This window comes from Chiloscyllium plagiosum, unplaced genomic scaffold (assembly GCF_037043375.1).
Source record: "Chiloscyllium plagiosum isolate Xiang-an unplaced genomic scaffold, Cpla_swu_hap1 HiC_scaffold_2, whole genome shotgun sequence".
Lineage (NCBI taxonomy): Eukaryota > Metazoa > Chordata > Chondrichthyes > Orectolobiformes > Hemiscylliidae > Chiloscyllium > Chiloscyllium plagiosum.
In genome coordinates this window covers 159,424,713-159,445,113 of record NW_028270140.1, presented here as the reverse complement: position 1 = coordinate 159,445,113, position 20,401 = coordinate 159,424,713, and the positions used below count along the sequence as shown (strand labels likewise).

General features: G+C 44.8%; 1 protein-coding gene across 1 annotated transcript in view; it reads right to left on the bottom strand.

The window, feature by feature from the left end:
• Window positions 1-20,401, bottom strand: part of LOC122539512 (uncharacterized) — a 230,757-nt gene that overhangs the window by 172,550 nt on the left and 37,806 nt on the right. The window contains exon 6 of the mRNA XM_087994168.1: window positions 15,000-15,110. Within this exon, the coding sequence (XP_087850294.1) occupies window positions 15,000-15,110 (111 nt within the window). The remainder of the gene's footprint in view (window positions 1-14,999; window positions 15,111-20,401) is intronic.

Below are 20,401 nucleotides of genomic sequence, written 5' to 3'. Positions count from 1 at the left end.
CCAGGGAACAGGAGAATCGACGTTTCGGGCATAAGCCCTTCTTCAGGAATGAGGAAAGTTTGTCCAGCAGGCTAAGATAAAAGGTAGGGAGGAGGGACTTGGGGGAGGGGCGTCGGAAATGTGATAGGTGGAAAGAGGTCAAGGTGAGGGTGATAGGTCAGACTGGGGTGGGGGCGGAGAGGTCGGGAAGAAGATCTCAGGTTAGGAAGGCGATGCTGAATTTGATGGATTTGACTGAGACAGGGTGGGGGGAGGGGAAATGAGGAAACTGGTGAAATCCGAGTTCATCCCTTGTGGTTGGAGGGTTCCTAGCCGGAAGATGAGGCGTTCTTCCTCCAACCGTCGTTTTGTTGTGCTCTGACGATGTATAAAACATTAGGTAGACCACACTTGGAGTATTGTGTCCAGTTCTGGTCACCAAATTATAAGAAGGATGCATCAGAGATGGTGCAAAAGGGGTTTACCAGGATGTTATCTGGATTGAAGTGTTTTCGGTGGATGGAGAGAGAAAAACTTAGATAGTTTTCACTACAGCAATGGAGGCTTAGCGGCGACCTGACAGAAATATATAAGATTATGAGAGGCATGATTAGAGTGGATAATCAGAGTATATTTCGCAGGGTGGAAATGTCAAATACTAAAGGATTAGTTTCGAGTGTCATCATGGTTGGCACACACATGGTGGACTAAAGACCTATTCCTGTTCTGTGTTCTATGTAATTAAACTACTGGTCTTTAGAGACTGCCAAAATATCTTAAATTATGGCAAGTATAAAACATATCTCAGTAAAGTCAGAATAGAACAGATGGAGCTAAAAAACAGAAATGGCATTCCAGAGGGATGCTTTTGTTTTGGATGTTCAAGCTAAATTAGTTTTCAAGTATTCAGTGAACCAAGAAAAGTTATAAAAAACTAATTATTTCAACTGATCGATAAAAAACTGTAAAAAAAACCCTGAAGATTACTTTTAAGGTTTGTTTTTGGCCAGAGCAGGTTAGGTCATCACAGAGATGTGTGAAGCTTCCCTGGTTTAAATTCATTTGAGGGTTTCGTAAAGAAAAAGGTTGTTGCAGCTTGGACCTGATAAATCAGCCAAAGTCATTATTAATTACAGTTACCCACACTAGAGACAGAATAAATCATTAACTGCATCACTGACTGCCGAGAATATGGATGAGAATAATAAGATAAGAGTCCATGCTGTTGGGGATAGTATATCAGCATGGATAGAGGGTTGGCTAACTAATTGAAGATAGAAAGCTAGGATGGGGCGGGGAGCATTTTTGGGCTGGCAACCTGTATTTGGTGGAGTGCCACAGAGATTGAGGCTGGGGCCACAATTATTTACGATATATTTTAATAACTTGATGAGGAAAGATACTGCTAAGATGACACAAAAATAGATGGGATGGCAAGTGGTGAGGATTAATATAAAGACAATCTGCAGAGGGACACAAATAAATTAAAATAATAAATAAAATTGGCAGATGGGACATAATGTGGGGAAATGTGAGATTATGTATATTAGAGGAGTTGAATTTTATTTAAATGGAGAAAGATTATAGACAGTGACAGCACACTGGGATTGGATGATCCTTGTGTGAAAATCACAAAAAGCTAGCATTCAAGAAGCTTGACACCATCCAAATCAAAGCAGCCCACTTGATTGGCACCACATCCACAAGCATCCAGTCCTTTTGCCACCATCATTCAGGAGCAGCAGTCTGTACCATCTACAAGATGCACTGCAGAAGTTCACCAAAGATTCTCAGATGGCACCTTCCAAACCCACAACCACTTCCATCTAGAAGGACAAGAGCAGCAGATATATGGGAACATCAACACCTTCAAGTTCCCCTCCAAGTCACTCACCATTCGGACTTGGAAATATATCACCATTCCTTTACTGTCGATAGATCAAAATCCTGGAATTCCCTCCCTAAAGGCATTGTGAGTCAACCTTCAGCAGGTGGACTACAGCAGTTCAAGAAGGCAACTCACCATCACCTTCTCAAGGGCAACTAGGGACAGGCAATACATGCTGGCCAGCCAGCAATGCCCACATCCCACAAAATGAATAAATAGAAAAAAATGAATAAATTCAGCAGGCAATAAGGAAAGCAAATGGAATGTTGGTCTTTATTTTAAAGGGAATGGAATAATAAATTAAGGATGTTTCTTAAAACTGTACAAGGCACTAGTCATACAATAGCTGGAATACCGTTGTTAGTTTTAGGTCCCTTATCCAAGGAAAGATATATTGGCATTGGAGACAGACCAAAGAAGGTTCACTCGGTTGATACCAGCAATGGAGGAACTATTTTATGAGGACAGAGTGAGTAGATTGGGCCTGCACTCAGAATAAAGAAGAATGCAAGATCACCTTATTGATACATACAAGAAGCTGAGAGAACAGATTAGATTAGATTACTTACAGTGTGGAAACAGGCCCTTCGGCCCAACAAGTCCACACTGACCCGCCGAAGTGCAACCCATCCATACCCTACCCCTACATTTACCCCTTTAACCTAACACTATGGGCAATTTAGCGTGGCCAATTCACCTGACCCTGCACATCTTTGGACTGTGGGAGGAAACCGGAGCACCCGGAGGAAACCCACGCAGACACAGGGAGAACGTGCAAACTCCACACAGTCAGTCGCCTGAGTCGGGAATTGAACCCCGGTTTCTGGCGCTGTGAGGCAGCAGTGCTAACCACTGTGCCACCGTGCCACCCATAGAAACTAGCGCCTGGAGGAAACCCACGGTGATACAGGAGAAAATCGCCCGAGGCTGGAATTGAACCTGGGGCCCTAGTGCAGTGAGGCAGCAGTGCTAACCGTTGAGCCACCCCCCTTTTTCAGAAACAGAAACAGATACAGAAAGATTGTTTCCCATTTTGGAACAGTCTAGCACCAGTGGGTATAATCTCAAATAAGAGGTCCCACATTTAAGAGAGAGATGATGAGGAATTTCTTCTTTCAGAGGATTTTAAATTTACCAAACTTTAAATTTACCACACAAAGGTGCTAAGGCTGGGTCATTAAGTATATTCAAGGCTGAGATAGGTAGATTTTTAATTAAAGGATTTAAAAGATATGGGGAAATACAGAAAACTAAAATTGAAGACTATCATATCAGCCGTGATCTCATTGAAGGGTGGAGCAGGCTCGACACGGTGAATTGCCTACCTTTGCTCCTACATCTTAAGATTTTATAATTCGGAGCTGAAATTCACTGTTTGAGAATGTGATAGAGGCTGGCTTTCAGGTTTGAATAACAATGCAAAGAGACAAATCAGCCAGACTGGGGGGAATAGGCAGGGAAGTAAAACTAACAGAGCAGTTCTGACAGACATAACGGGATGAATGGCCTCTTTCTGCCCTTGAACTGTTTGAAAAAACATGTCCTTGGAATGTGGACATTGCTGGCTAGGTCTTAGAAAAAGTGGTTGTTTAACTGCCACTTTGATTGCTGCATTACATCAACGATACCATGATACTGTTGGGGAGGGAGATCCATAATTTTGACCCAGTAACCCTGAAGGAATGGCAATACATTTTCAAGTCAGTATGGTAAGCAGCTTGGACGGATAGAGGTCTCATGTTGGAAGGTGCTGTCGGAGGACCCTTATTGGGATATTGCATTGCATCTTGTAGAAGGAACACACTACTGCCACTCTCTGTCAGTGATGCAAACGATAAATGCTAGCAGTGGGAGACCATAGGAAACCAATGGAAGACTGGGAGGACCTTGCAGCAGTCAGTATCATTTTGAAACAGTATGGGAGGTATGTAGTGAGCCAGTATCACTGTGAAACAGACTGGGAGGAGTGTGCAGTGAGCCAGTATCATTGTGAAACACTGGAAGGAGTGTGCAGTGAGTCAGTATCGCTGTGTAACAGACTGGGAGGAGTGTGCAGTGAGTCAGTATCGTTGTGAACAACTGGGAGGAGTGTGCAGTGAATCAGTATCGCTGTGAAACAGACTGGGAGGAGTGTGCAGTGAGTCAGTATCATTGTGAACAACTGGGAGAAGTGTGCAGTGAGTCAGTATCGCTGTGTAACAGACTGGGAGGAGTGTGCAGTGAGTCAGTATTGCTGTGAAACAGACTGGCAGGAGTGTGCAGTGAGTCAGTATCATTGCGAACAACTGGGAGGAGTGTGCAGTGAGTCAGTATCACTGTAACAGACTGGGAGGAGTGTGCAGTGAGTCAGTATCATTGTGAACAACTGGGAGGAGTGTGCAGTGAATCAGTATCGCTGTGAAACAGACTGGGAGGAGTGTGCAGTGAGTCAGTATCATTGTGAACAACTGGGAGAAGTGTGCAGTGAGTCAGTATCGCTGTGTAACAGACTGGGAGGAGTGTGCAGTGAGTCAGTATTGCTGTGAAACAGACTGGGAGGAGTGTGCAGTGAGTCAGTATCATTGCGAACAACTGGGAGGAGTGTGCAGTGAGTCAGTATCGCTGTGTAACAAACTGGGAGGAGTGTGCAGTGAGTCAGTATCATTGTGAAGCACTGGGAGGAGTGTGCAGTGAGTCAGTATCATTGTGAAGCACTGGGAGGAGTGTGCAGTGAATCAGTATCATTGTGAAGCACTGGGAGGAGTGTGCAGTGAGTCAGTATCATTGTGAAGCACTGGGAGGAGTGTGCAGTGAGTCAGTATCATTGTGAAGCACTGGGAGGAGTGTGCAGTGAATCAGTATCGCTGTGAAACAGACTGGGAGGAGTGTGCAGTGAGTCAGTATTGCTGTGAAACAGACTGGGAGGAGTGTGCAGTGAGTCAGTATCATTGCGAACAACTGGGAGGAGTGTGCAGTGAGTCAGTATCACTGTAACAGACTGGGAGGAGTGTGCAGTGAGTCAGTATCATTGTGAACAACTGGGAGGAGTGTGCAGTGAATCAGTATCGCTGTGAAACAGACTGGGAGGAGTGTGCAGTGAGTCAGTATCATTGTGAACAACTGGGAGAAGTGTGCAGTGAGTCAGTATCGCTGTGTAACAGACTGGGAGGAGTGTGCAGTGAGTCAGTATCATTGCGAACAACTGGGAGGAGTGTGCAGTGAGTCAGTATCGCTGTGTAACAAACTGGGAGGAGTGTGCAGTGAGTCAGTATCATTGTGAAGCACTGGGAGGAGTGTGCAGTGAGTCAGTATCGTTGTGAACAACTGGGAGGAGTGTGCAGTGAATCAGTATCGCTGTGAAACAGACTGGGAGGAGTGTGCAGTGAGTCAGTATCATTGTGAACAACTGGGAGAAGTGTGCAGTGAGTCAGTATCGCTGTGTAACAGACTGGGAGGAGTGTGCAGTGAGTCAGTATTGCTGTGAAACAGACTGGCAGGAGTGTGCAGTGAGTCAGTATCATTGCGAACAACTGGGAGGAGTGTGCAGTGAGTCAGTATCACTGTAACAGACTGGGAGGAGTGTGCAGTGAGTCAGTATCATTGTGAACAACTGGGAGGAGTGTGCAGTGAATCAGTATCGCTGTGAAACAGACTGGGAGGAGTGTGCAGTGAGTCAGTATCATTGTGAACAACTGGGAGAAGTGTGCAGTGAGTCAGTATCGCTGTGTAACAGACTGGGAGGAGTGTGCAGTGAGTCAGTATTGCTGTGAAACAGACTGGGAGGAGTGTGCAGTGAGTCAGTATCATTGCGAACAACTGGGAGGAGTGTGCAGTGAGTCAGTATCGCTGTGTAACAAACTGGGAGGAGTGTGCAGTGAGTCAGTATCATTGTGAAGCACTGGGAGGAGTGTGCAGTGAGTCAGTATCATTGTGAAGCACTGGGAGGAGTGTGCAGTGAATCAGTATCGCTGTGAAACAGACTGGGAGGAGTGTGCAGTGAGTCAGTATTGCTGTGAAACAGACTGGGAGGAGTGTGCAGTGAGTCAGTATCATTGCGAACAACTGGGAGGAGTGTGCAGTGAGTCAGTATCACTGTAACAGACTGGGAGGAGTGTGCAGTGAGTCAGTATCATTGTGAACAACTGGGAGGAGTGTGCAGTGAATCAGTATCATTGTGAACAACTGGGAGAAGTGTGCAGTGAGTCAGTATCGCTGTGTAACAGACTGGGAGGAGTGTGCAGTGAGTCAGTATTGCTGTGAAACAGACTGGGAGGAGTGTGCAGTGAGTCAGTATCATTGCGAACAACTGGGAGGAGTGTGCAGTGAGTCAGTATCGCTGTGTAACAAACTGGGAGGAGTGTGCAGTGAGTCAGTATCATTGTGAACAACTGGGAGAAGTGTGCAGTGAGTCAGTATCGCTGTGTAACAGACTGGGAGGAGTGTGCAGTGAGTCAGTATTGCTGTGAAACAGACTGGGAGGAGTGTGCAGTGAGTCAGTATCATTGCGAACAACTGGGAGGAGTGTGCAGTGAGTCAGTATCACTGTAACAGACTGGGAGGAGTGTGCAGTGAGTCAGTATCATTGTGAACAACTGGGAGGAGTGTGCAGTGAATCAGTATCGCTGTGAAACAGACTGGGAGGAGTGTGCAGTGAGTCAGTATCATTGTGAACAACTGGGAGAAGTGTGCAGTGAGTCAGTATCGCTGTGTAACAGACTGGGAGGAGTGTGCAGTGAGTCAGTATTGCTGTGAAACAGACTGGGAGGAGTGTGCAGTGAGTCAGTATCATTGCGAACAACTGGGAGGAGTGTGCAGTGAGTCAGTATCGCTGTGTAACAAACTGGGAGGAGTGTGCAGTGAGTCAGTATCATTGTGAAGCACTGGGAGGAGTGTGCAGTGAGTCAGTATCATTGTGAAGCACTGGGAGGAGTGTGCAGTGAATCAGTATCGCTGTGTAACAAACTGGGAGGAGTGTGCAGTGAGTCAGTATCGCTGTGTAACAAACTGGGAGGAGTGTGCAGTGAGTCAGTATCATTGTGAAGCACTGGGAGGAGTGTGCAGTGAGTCAGTATCACTGTGTGACAGACTGGGAGGAGTGTGCAGTGAGTCAGTATCATTGCGAAGCACTGGGAGGAGTGTGCAGTGAGTCAGTAGTGCTGTGAAACAGATTGGGAGGAGTATACAGTGAGTCAGTATCACTGTAACAGACTGGCAGGAATGTGCAGTGAGTCAGTATCACTGTAACAGACTGGCAGGAGTGTGCAGTGAGTCAGTATCGCTGTAAAACGCACGGAGAAGTATACAGGGAGACAGCATTGCTGTGTAACAGACTGGGAGAGTGTGCAGTGAGTCAGCATCGCTGTGGAGCAGACTGGGAGGAGTATACAGTGAGTCAGTATCGCTGTGAAACAGACTGGAAGGAGTGTGCAGTGAGTCAGTATCGCTGTGAAACAGACTGGAAGGAGTGTGCAGTGAGTCAGTATTACTGTAACAGACTGGGAGGAGTGTGCAGTGAGTCTGTATCGCTGTGAAACAGACTGGGAGGAGTATGCAGTGAGTCAGTATCGCTGTGAAACAGACTGGAAGGACTGTGCAGTGAGTCAGTATTACTGTAACAGACTGGGAGGAGTGTGCAGTGAGTCAGTATCACAGGGGAAAGTGCAGACTGCAGATGCTGGAGAATAGGTTTGAGACTTTGGTGCTGAAAAATCACAGCAGATCGGGCAGCATCCAAGGCACAGGAGAACCATTCCTGATTAAGGGCTCTTGCCCAAAACATCGATTTTCCTGTTCCTCGGATGCTGCCTGATCTGCTGTGCTTTGCCAGCACCTCACTCTCATCACTGTGAAGCAGACCGTGAGGATAATGCAGTGAGTCAGCATCACTGTGAAACAGACTGGAAGGCGTATGCAGTGCGTCCATATCACTGAAGCAGACTGGGAGGAGTGTGCAGTGCATCCGTATCACTGTGAAACAGACTGGGAGGAGCGTGCAGTGAGTCAGTATCACTGTGAAATGGACTGGGAGGTGTGTGCAGTGAGTTAGTATTGCTGTGAAGCAGACTGAGAGGATGTACAGTCAGTATCACTGTGAAACAGACTGGGATGGTGTGCAGTGAGTCAGATTTGATTTGAAATAGACTGGATAGAATTTAGCATTGAGCAGTCTGTGTGCTGTGTAATGTACTCAGTACAAGACGGAGCAAAAAGACAGCGGTGAACAGTGTTACAGGTGAAGGAATCTCACTGCAGTACAAGGTAAAGTGTCTCTGTGTTTCGAAAGAGTTGATAACATTAGTTCATCTGGATGGTACAGGGAGTTCAAATAGTGAATAATTAGGGAGGGTGGTGGGGGTGATATTGGATGGAGAATAATAACTGTTATTTTTAGGTAGCTAATTAAAATTGAATTCAATCTAACAGCCAATAGACAGCTAGTCATGTCAATTGGTGCCATTTTGTGTTCCACCTGGAGATGTGATCAACCATGGATGCTGAGAACATCCCTGATAATTGGATCTGCAGGACATGTATCCAGCTTCAACTACTCACTGAACGAATGGATCGGCTTGATCAACAGGTGGAGACACTAAGGAGCAGACAAATGGTGCAGAGAATCATAGATAGAAGTTGTGGAAATGTGGTCACACTCAAGGTACAGGAAGATAAATGAGTGACCCTGAAACAGCGCAGGTAGTCAGTGCAGGCGTCCCTGCAGCTGTCTCCCTGTCAAACAAGTATTCCATTTGGATTTGGATCAGTGGGATGGCCCATCAGGTGACAGCAGCAGCATCCAGAGCAGTGGCACTTTGGCTGGCCCTGCTGTACAGAGGGAGGGACAAAGCATATCAGAGCAATAGTAATTAGGGATTTGATAGTCGAGGGAAAGATAAGCACTTCTGCAGCTGCAAGAGAAACTCCAGGATGATAGAAGTGTCCCTGGTGCCATGATCATGTATGTCCTGAGTGGGTACAGGGCATCCTAAAATGAGAGAGAAAACAGACAGATGTCATTTGCTCTCTAGCTGAGCAGTTTAGTTCAGTCCAGAACTGGTTGGGAATTCAACAGTGAGCTGTGTGGAAACTCTCTCTTTTGCCCTTTTAACTTCAACCTGTAAGCATCTGGCCCTTTTTTGTACTGTGTTTTAAAGGGGGTTTGCTTATTGAGACTGTTGTGTATATTCAGAACAGCATACTTGAGTCTAGTTTGGATAGACTAAGTTCTGTAGGGGTTCTTTATTCTGTCCTTCATGTTTCATTGTGTAATTTTGTAAATAAATTTTTGTCTGTTTTTAACCCGATAGTCCACCTCGCTAACTTTGAGTGATTTTCACTGTACATTTACTGAAACAAATTACAAAGTATATTTTGGGCTGCTTGCTTAATGATTTGAGTGGTCTGGCCTAGTCCATAAAAAGTGATAAGGTTCTTCAATGACAATTCAGGGAGTTAGGTTGTAAACTAAAAAGCAGGACCTGTAAGGTAGTAATCTCAGGATTACTCCCTGTGCCACTTGATACTGAGGTTAGGAAAAGAGTCAGCACGATTGAATACGTGGCTAAACAGCTGGTGTAGTGGGGGAGGGCTTCAGATATGTGGATAATTGGGATGCCCTCTAGGGAAGGTGGGATGCATATATGAAGGATGGGTTGCACCTAAACTGGAGGGGCACCACTACCCTGGCAGGGAGGTTCTATAGTGCCAGTCAAGAGGATTTAAACTGGTGTGGCAGGCAAGTGGAAACCGGAGCAGCAGTTAAGTATAGAACCTGGACAACAGCTTGAGTTTAAGGCAAACTCAAGAGGAAGAGCATTCAGGGAGAGGTTGCTGAGCTCAGCAGAACTGGAGGCTTGGAGTAAATTTCCTTCAATGCAAAAAGTTTTACAGTTAAAGCTGATGAATGCATGCAATTATTATGATGTTGCCATCACAGAGACATGGTTTAAAGAGGGATAGGATTGGCAGCTTAACATTGCGGGATATTGCTGTTTTAGATGACACCGAGGAAGCAAAAGAGAAGGGGAGTTGCATTACTGATTAGTGAACATATCAGAGATGTTTTCAAGGAAGACACCCTGGAGGGGTCTTGTCAGCTACGCATTATGGGTAGAGCTCAGGAAAAGGAAGGGTGCAATCACAATACTGGGATTATACTACAGCCCTCCCAGCTGCCACAGGAGATAGAGGAAGAGATATGTCGTCAGATTCTGGAAAGAGATGAAAATAACAGAATTGTTGTGGTGGGTGATTGTATCATTCCCCACTTGGACTGGGACTCCCTTAGTGGATGAGAAGCAATTTGTTCAATGTGGCCAGGAGAGGATAGTTCAACAAGGGAGGTGGATATACTGGACCTGGTATTGGGAAGTGAGCGCAGCCAGGTGATCAATTTTCAGTCGGGGTACATTTAGGGAATAATGACCATTATTCCATTTGGATACTTATGCATAAAGACAAGGGTGGATCGCAGATGAAGGTATTTAAATTGGGCGAAGGCCAACTATAACCAAATTAGGCAAGAATTTGAGAATGTGGATTGGTCAGAGCTGTTTGAAAGTAAATCCACATCAGACATGTGGGAGTATTTTAAAGACCAATTAATCAGAGAGCACGACAGGCGCATTCCTATAAAAATGAAGGACAGGTATGGCAGGAGTAGGGCATGTTGGATGATGGGGAAATTATTAGCTTAGTCAATAAAAGGAAGCATACTTCCTATCTGCGCAACTAAAAACCAACAAAGTCCTTGAAGAACATAGAAAAAAGTAGAAAGGAGCTCAATTGGGGAATTAGGAGGGCTAAAAGGGGTTATGAAATGTCCTTGACCAGCAGGATTAAGGAGAATCCCAAGAGCATTTATATGTACATTGGGAGCAAGAGGGTAGTTTAGAAAAGATGAGGACCACTCCAGGATAAAGGAGGGATGTTATATGTGGAGTCAGGAAATGGGTGAGATCTTTAGTGAGTACTTTACATATGTATTCACTAAAGGGAGGGATATGAAGGATGTTGAGTTTAGGGAAAGCTGTATGAATACTCTCAAGCAGGTCAACTTAGTGAAGGAGGAAGTGTTGGGTGTCATGAAATAATTAAGATCGACAAGTTCCCAAGGCCAGATAGGATCTATTCCAGGATACTGTAGGAGGCAAGGGAGGAAATAGCTGGGGATTTAACAGATATCTTGGCATCCTCTTTGGCCTCAGGCAAGGTTCCAGAGAATTGGCGAATGGCCAGTGTTGTTCCTTTGTTTGAGGGGAAACAGTGATAATCCAGGTAATTACAGGCTGGTGAGCCTGATGTCAGTGATGGGGAAGTTGTTGAAGATAATGAGAGACAGGATTTATTCACATCTGGAAGTGAATGGACTTGTTGGTTATAGGCACCATGGGTTTGGGTGGGGAAAGTCACATCTCACCAATTTGATTGAGATTTTTGAAGCAGTGATAAGAATGGTTGATGAGGGAAGGACAGTGGATATTGTCTACATGGACTTTAGTAAACCATTTGATAAGGTACCTCATGGCAGGCTGGTACAGAAATTAGAGTCTCATGGGATCCAAGGTAAGCTGGGTAGATGGATACAAAACTGGCTTGGTCATAGAAGACAGTAGCAGTGGAAGGGGTGCTTTATGGAATGGAGATCAGTAGATGTTCCACAGGGATCAATGCTGGGACCTTTTTTGTTTGTAATACATATAAATGATCTGGAGGAAAATTTAGATGGTCTGATTAAGTTTGCAGATGACACTATAATTAGCAAAGTTACAGATAGTGAGGAGGATTGTCAAAAGATATTGTGGGTTATAGATTGCAGATTTGGGCACAGAAATGGCGGATGGAGGTTAATTCAGATAAATATGAGATGATGCATTTTGGAAGATCAAACTCAGGTGCAAATTATACAATATGTGGCAGAACCCCCAGGAGCATTGACGTTCAGAAGGATCTAGGTGTACGGATCCACAGATTCCTGAAAGTGGCAACACAGGTGGATAAGGTGATCAAGAAGACATACAGTATGCTTAATTTCATCGGCTGGAGCATTGAATATTAAGGTTGGTCTGTTATGTTACAGTTATACAAAACTTTAGTTGCATCCCATTTGGAATATTGAATGTACTTCTGGTTACCACACTACCTGAAGGTGTCGACACTTTGGAGAGGGTGCAGAGAAGGTTTATGATGATGTTGCCTGGACTGGAGGGTTTTAGGTATGAGGAGAGGTTCGATAAACTCAGACAATTTTCACTGTAAAAAAGGGAGGCTGAGGGACACTTGATAGAGGTTTGTAAAATTGAGAGGCCTACATAGAATAGAAAGTCAGAGGGTTTTTTTCCAAGGTAGAAAGATCAACTACAAGAGGGCATAGGTTCAAGGTGAGAGGTGGAAAATTTAGGGGAGAAGTGCATGGAAAAGTTTTCACACTGAGGTAGGCCGGTGCCTGGAATGCACTGCTAGTGAAGGTGGTAAATGCATGCAAGTTTTGCAACTTTTAAGGCATATCTCATTGGATACATGAACAGGAGGCTAACAGAGGGATAGAAATTGCATGTGGTCAGTAAGTAGTGGGTTTAAATAAGGAATAAGAATTGGCACAGATTTAGTGGGCCAAAGGGCCTATTCCTGTGCTGTATTGAATCGTGTTGGATTGGATTGAATTGTATTGGGTAGAGAACAGAGAATTGACTAGTGGGTAGGAAAGAGTGAGTGGGGATAAGGGCTTCTTTTACAGGTTGGTGACCTGTGACCAGAGTGTTTCCAAAAGGATCAATGCTGGGAACACAACTGTTTAATGGCTTGGATGAAGGAAGTAAACGTACTAAAATTTATATGACACAAAATAGATGGATGCTATTAAAATCTAGCATGTAACTCTGAAGATGGACGAAGGAGATCCAGTAGATGTGGTGTACCTGGACTTTCAGAAAGCTTTTGATAAAGTCCCACATAGGAGGTTAGTGAGCAAAATTAGGGCGCATGGTATTGGGGACAAAGTACTAACTTGGATTGAAAGTTGGATGGCTGATAGGAAACAAAGAGTAGTGATAAATGGCTCCATTTCGGAATGGCAGGCAGTGACCAGTGGGGTACCGCAGGGATCAGTGCTGGGACTGCAGCTTTTTACAATATAAGTTAATGATATAGAAGATGGTATTAGTAATAACATTAGCAAATTTGCTGATGATTCTAAGCTGGGTGGCAGAGTGAAATGTGAGGAGGATGTTAGGAGATTACAGGGTGACCTGGATAGGTTAGATGAGTGGTCAGATGCATGGCAGATGCAGTTTAATGAGGATAAATGTATGGTTATCCACTTTGGTGGCAAGAACAGGAAGGCAGATTCCTACCTAAATGGAATCAATTTAGGTAAAGGGGCAGTACAAAGAGATCTGGGTGTTCTTGTACACCAGTCAATGAAGGTAAGCATGCAGGTACAGCAGGTGGTGAAGAAGGCTAATAGCATGCTGGCCTTCATAACAAGAGGGAATGAGTATAGAAGCAAAGAGGTTCTTCTGCAGCTGTACAGGGCCGTGGTGAGACCACACCTGGAGTATTGTGTGCAGTTCTGGTCTCCAAATTTGAGGAAAGACATTCTGGCTATTGAGGGAGTGCAGCGTAGGTTCACGAGGTCAATTCCTGGAATAGCGGGACTACCATACGCTGAAAGACTGGAGCGACTGGGCTTGTATACCCTTGAGTTTAGAAGACTGAGAGGGGATCTGATTGAGACATATAAGATTATTAAAGGATTGGACACTCTGGAGGCAGGAAACATGTTTCCGCTGATGGGTGAGTGCCGAACCAGAAGACACAGCTTAAAAATACGGGGTAGACCATTTAGGACAGAGATGAGGAGAAACTTCTTCACCCAGAGAGTGGTGGCTGTGTGGAATGCTCTGCCCCAGAGGGCAGTGGATGCCCAGTCTCTGGATTCATTTAAGAAAGAGTTGGATAGACCTCTCAAGGATAGTGGAATCAAGGGTTATGGAGATAAGGCAGGAACAGGATACTAATTAAGGATGATCAGCCATGATCATATTGAATAGTGGTGCAGACTCGAAGGGCAGAATGGCCAATTCCTGCACCTATTGTCTATTGTCAAAGAAGCAACTGAAACTCATTTTTTTGAGGTGGTCATCGTCTGACACATTTTGTGGCACAAATATTACTTACCACTGATCAGCCAAAACCTGGATGTTGTCCAGTCCTTCCTGCCAATGGATACTGCTTCTTTTGTGTCTAAGAGTCAGGAGCATCCTTCTCTGACCTTTTTGGTGGAGGAACTAAATATGGTTGAGCCTAGAATACTACCCTGAGGAGCTCCTGCAGTTAAGTCCTGGGACTGAGATGGTTGACCTCCAACAACCACAACTATCTTCCTTTGTACTAATTATTAATTTAACCAGTGGAGAATTATCGTATTGAGCCACATTGACTTCGGTTTTGCTTAGGCCCCTTGACACCATATTCAGTTAAATGCTGCCTTGATATCAAAGGCAGTTACTTTCATTCCATCTCTGATTCTGGGGCTCAGATTGTTCAATCAAGTTCAGAACCACTATTTTCAAGCCTGATTGGAAAAAAAAACAAACTTAACTTCCTCCAATTTTTATGAGCTATTTTCAGATCAAGGGTAACTCTCAACTGACACAGTGCAGGAATTCTCCTCAGGAATGGCACAATGTACACAGCAGTCATAACCCTTTTTACGTCACTAGGTGCTGTATTCCAGTAGGTAAAGTTCCATAAAATTTGATTCTGGTGGTATATGTGTATCTGTGAATACATGAATATGTAGTTGTGTAAATACATCAGGTAGGGTAGTTGAGGTTAGAGGGTAGGTGCCCCTTTGGTATGGTAGTGGGGTGGTGGAATAGAAAATGGGTAGGGTGACAGGGTAGCAGTATGGCAATTGGGTGAGGTGACAATGTCGCAGCTGAATAGAGTGCTAGATGGGTAAAGTGATGGGTGTCAGAGAAGTAGGGTGGTCAAGTTGTAGGATGACAAGGCTGTAAAATCAGATTACGGGAGTGTCTTGGCTGGAGAGTTGCAAGTCCCAAATGCAGTGTGCGTGATTGCAGTCACAACCTAATTTCTTGACATGATTCCTTCTGACATTCCTCCTTCCAAGCTTCCATATTTTATAACTCACCACACATTGCAATCACTCTGAATGACCTCTTTTGAAGAATATAACTGGCCCTCATGTATGCATGGACACTGGGTCTTGTTAATGCAGTTACCTTCTGGGCTTCGAACCAGGCTATGAAAGATAATTCAAATAAATTAGCACAGAACAGAGTTTTGAGTAAACCATGTCTACATTGTTCTCTCATAGCATAGTAATATATGAACAGAAGTAGGCCAGTCGGACTATCGAGTCTTCTGATTATCCAGGCTAACACACCACCTCCAACACCAGGGGTTCCTATTAAGTTAGCTATGTGCGCTAAATTATCAAACACCTTTTGGAAATCCAAATATATTACATCTTTAGCTGAGCTTTTATTCATCCTGCTTATTATGTCCTGAATAACAGTTATAAATTTGTCAGGCATGATTTCCCTTTCATGAAGCCATGCTGACTCTGCTTGATCAGGCTGTGTATTTCTAAATACTCTGCTATTACTTTATAATATGTACCAACATTTTGCTAATGACAGATGATAAGTTAACTGGTCTGTAGTTACTGTTTGTGGTCTCCCTCACATCTTGGATAAGGTTGGTGCATTGACAGCTTTTGAATCTTCCAGGAACTTTTCAGATTCTACGGGTTCTGGAAGATTCTTACTAGGATGTTCATTAACTCAGTAGCAACTTACTGTAAAACCCAAGGTTACAAGCCATCGGGTCCAAAGGATTCCTCAAACTCATCATCCTTTAGTTTCCTAGTACTTTGTCTCAGTAATCGTTATAATGTTCTCTCCACCAATATTAGTGAGTTGATTACTTAGCAGTTCTGCAATGCTAGCAATCCTCTGTCATGAAGACTAATGCAAAGTATTTACTATCTCTATTGCCACTTCCTGGTTCCCCTTTATTATTTCTCCAGCTTTGTTCTTAAGAGACATTGTTCATTTTGTCTCTTACATATATTTTGATTCATTCAATGGTGTGGATATTGCTAGCTGGGCCAGCATTTATTACTCATCCCTAATTGCCCAGAGGCGTCTGGTGAAGAAGCTGTGGGTCGGGAATCACATGTAGGGCAGACCGGGTAAGGGTGATAGTTTCCCTCCCTAAAGACCATGAGTGAAGCAGATGGTTTTTTCAATAACCAACAGTGGGTTCATGGTCTTCATCAGACTTGTAATTCTATATTTTTACTAAATTCAAATACCAACATCTGCCATGGTGGGATTTGAATACAGGTTCCCAGAACATTGCCTGGTTCTCTGGATTAATGAGGAGAAAGTGAGGACTGCAGATGCTGGAGATCAGAGCTGAAAATGTGTTGCTGGAAAAGCGCAGCAGGTCAGGCAGCATCCAGGGAACAGGAGAATCGACGTTTCGGGCATAAGCCCTTCTTCAGGAATGAGGAAAGTTTGTCCAGCAGGCTAAGATAAAAGGTAGGGAGGAGGGACTTGGGGGAAGGGCGTCGGAAATGTGGTAGGTGGAAAGAGGTCAAGGTGAGGGTGATAGGTCAGACTGGGGTGGGGGCGGAGAGGTCAGGAAGAAGTTTGCAGGTTAGGAAGGCGGTGCTGAATTCGATGGATTTGACTGAGACAAGGTGGGGGGAGGGGAAATGAGGAAACTGGTGAAATCCGAGTTCATCCTTTGTGGTTGGAGGGTTCCTAGGCGGAAGATGAGGCGCTCTTCCTCCAACCGTCGTGTTGTTGTGGTCTGGCGATGGAGGAGTCCAAAGACCTGCATATCCTTGGTGGAGTGGGAGGGGGAGTTGAAGTGTTGAGCCACAGGGTGGTTGGGTTTGGTTGGTCCGGGTGTCCCAGAGGTGTTCTCTGAAACGCTCCGCAAGTAGCCGGCCTGTCTCCCCAATATAGAGGAGGCCACATCGGGTGCAGAGGATGCAATAGATGATGTGTGTGTAGGTGCAGGTGAATCTGTGGCGGATATGGAAATTTCCTTTGGGGCCTTGGAGGGAGGTGTGGGCGCAAGTCTTGCACCTCCTGCGGTTGCAGGGGAAGGTGCCGGGAGTGGAGGTTGGGTTGGTGGGGGGTGTGGATCTGACGAGGGAGTCACGGAGAGAGTGGTCTTTACGGAATGCTGATAGGGGAAGGGAGGGAAATATATCCTTGGTGGTGGGGTCCGTTTGGAGGTGGCGGAAATGACGGCGGATGATGCGCTGTACATGGAGATTGGTGGGGTGGTAGGTGAGGACCAGTGGGGTTCTGTCCTGGTGGCGGTTGGAGGGGCGGGGCTCAAGGGCGGAGGAGCGGGAAGTGGAAGAGATGCGGTGGAGGGCACGTCGGGGGGAAGACCATTAATCTCTGGATTAATGGTCTAGCAAAATACCACTAGACCTTTTGTTTCCTATTTCTGACACTGGATTTATAAACAAATTAAAAGCAAAAACAATCCAAATACTCTATGACGAACCTTTGTCACATGGTATGGATTTTCCTTCCTCACTAGGATATATGTGGTGTTAGTCATAATTTATGTTCTGAACCACCTGCCATTGTTCCTCATCAATACTTTCTGCTAAACCACCTTCCTAATCCACTCCAATAAACTCATCCCTCATCCCTATAGAACATAGAACATTACAGCGCAGTACAGGCCTTTTGGCCCTCGATGTTGTGCTGACCTGTCATACCAATCTGAAGCCCATCTAACCTACACTATTCCATGTACGTCCATATGCTTGTCCAATGACGACTTAAATGTACTTAAAGTTGGTGAATCTACTACCGTTGCAGACAAAGCATTCCATACACTTACTACTCTCTGAGGAAAGAAACTACCTCTGACATCTGTCCTATATCTATCACCCCTCAATTTAAGCTATGCCCCCTTGTGCTCGCCATCACCATTCTTGGAAAAAGGCTCTCCCTGTCCACCCTATCTAACCCTCTGATGATCTTGTATGTCTCTATTAAGTCCACCTCTCAACCTTCTTCCTTCTAACGAAAACAGCCTCAAGTCCCTCAGCCTTTCCTCATATGACCTTCCCTCCATACCTGGCAACATCCTAGTAAATCTCCTTTGCACCCTTTCCAAAGCTTCCACATCCTTCTTATAATGCGGTGACCAGAACTGTACACAATACTCCAAGTGCGGCTGCACCAGAGTTTTGTACAGTTGCAGCATAACCTCATGGTTCCAGAACTTGATCCCTCTATTAATAAAAGCTAAAACACTGTATGCCTTCTTAACAACCCTGTCAACCTGGGTGGCAACTGTCAGGGATCTGTGTACCTGAACACCGAGATCTCTCTGCTCATCTACACTACCAAGAATTTTACCATTAGCCCAGTACTTTGCATTCCGGTTACTCCGACCAAAGTGAATCACCTCACACTTGTCTGCATTAGACTCCATTTACCACCTCTCAGCCCAACTCTGCAGCTTATCTATGTCTCTCTGTAACCTAGAACATCCTTCGTCGCTATTCACAACTCCACCGACCTTAGTGTCGTCTGCAAATTTACTAACTCACCCTTCTATGCCCTCATCCAGGTCGTTTATAAACTATACAACAACCATTTTTAAAGTTGAACATAGTTGCTTCTGACCCAAATTCTCATTACAAATCTTGTTGGATCAGTCCAAATTCACCTCACTGCTTTTCTCTCATCATATAACGTACTCTGCTTCCAATACAGAAACATAGGAAATAGGAGAAGTACGTGTCTACTCCACTGCTCAACATGAGTAGCTTGTTTGCAGGCAAAGGGACGTCCAGCAAATGGGAGGCCTTTAAACTTGAGATAGCTAGAGTTCAAGGTCTATATGTTCCTGTGAGGGTGAAGGGCAAGGTTGGCAGGAATCGGGAACCGTGAATGACAAGAGATATTGAGGCTTTGACCAGAAAAGGAAATCTCTGGAGGAATATAGGGAATACAGGAGTTTACTGAAGAAGGAAATCAGGAGGGTGAAAAGGGGGCACAAGATAGCCTTGGCTACGAAGATTAAGGTGAATCCAACTGGTACTTGAAATATATTAAAGGAAGAAGAATAACTAGAGAATAAGGCCTCTCAACGACCAAAGTGGACATATCTGTGTAGAACTGTAGGAGATCGGCAAGGTTCTCAACGAATATTTCTTCTGTGTTTACACAGAGAAAGACATGAAGACTTGGGAACCTGGGGCAGTTAGTGGTGGATATCTTGGAAACAGTCCATATCAGTAGAGGTGGTGTTGGACGTATTAGAATGTATGAGGGTGGCTAAATCTCCTGGTACTAAGAACACTGCAAGAGGCTGGAGAAGAAATTGCTGGGGCCCTGGTTGATATTTTTGCATCACTGTTAGCCATGGGTGAGGTCCTGGAAGACTGGAGTGTATCGAATGTTGTGTCATTATTCAAGAAGGGCTGCAAAGAAAAGCCTGGGAGCCAGTAAGCTTAACATACGTGGTGCGTAAATTACTAGAGAAGACTCTGAGAGATAAGATATACATGCATTTGGAAAGACAGGGTTTGATTAGGAATTAGTGGTGCTGGAAAAGCACAGCAGGTCAGGCAGCATCCGAGAAAAGGAAAATCGACATTTTGGGCAAAAGCCCTTCATCAGGAGTAGTCTAATTTTTGATTAAGAGTAGTCAGCATGACTTTGTGAGCATGTCTCTCAAATTTGTTAGAGTTGTCTGATGAAGTGACCAGAAGGTTGACAAAGGCGGGGCAGTCAATGTAATCCACATGTATTTCAATAAGGCCATTGATGAGAGAGAGAAAACAGTACAGAATAGAACAGGCCCTTCAGCCCACGATGTTGTGCTGACCATTGATCCTCATGTAAGGTAAACCTAATGTACGAAGCCTCAAATGTCTGTGACCATATGCATGTCCAGCAGTCTCTTAAATATCCCCAATGACCTCGCTTCCACAACTGCTGCTGGCAACGCATTCCATGTTCTCTCAACTCTCTGCGTAAAGAACCTGCCTCTGACATCCCCTCTATACTTTCCGCCAAACAGCTTAAAACTATGACCCCTCGTTAACAATTTCTGCCCTGTGAAAAAGTCTCTGCCTATCGACTCTATCTATGCCTCTCATTGTCTTGTACACCTCAATTAGTTCCCCTCTCTTCCTTCTTTTTTCCAATGTAAAAAGTCCGAGCTCAGTCAACCTCGCTTCGTAAGATAAGCCCTCCATTCCAGGCAGCATCCTGGTAAACCTCCTCTGAACCCTCTCCAAAGCATCCACATCTTTCCTATAATAGGGCGACCAGAAACTGGACACAGTATTCCAAGTGTGGTCTAACCAAAGTTTTACAGAGCTGCAACAAGATCTCACAGCTCTTAAACTCAATCCTCCTGTTAATGCAAGCCAAAACACCATATGCTTTCTTAACAACCCTGTCCACTTGGGGTTCCACATGGTAGGCTTCTCTGGAAGGTTAGATCGCATGGAATCCAGGGAGAACTGGCAAA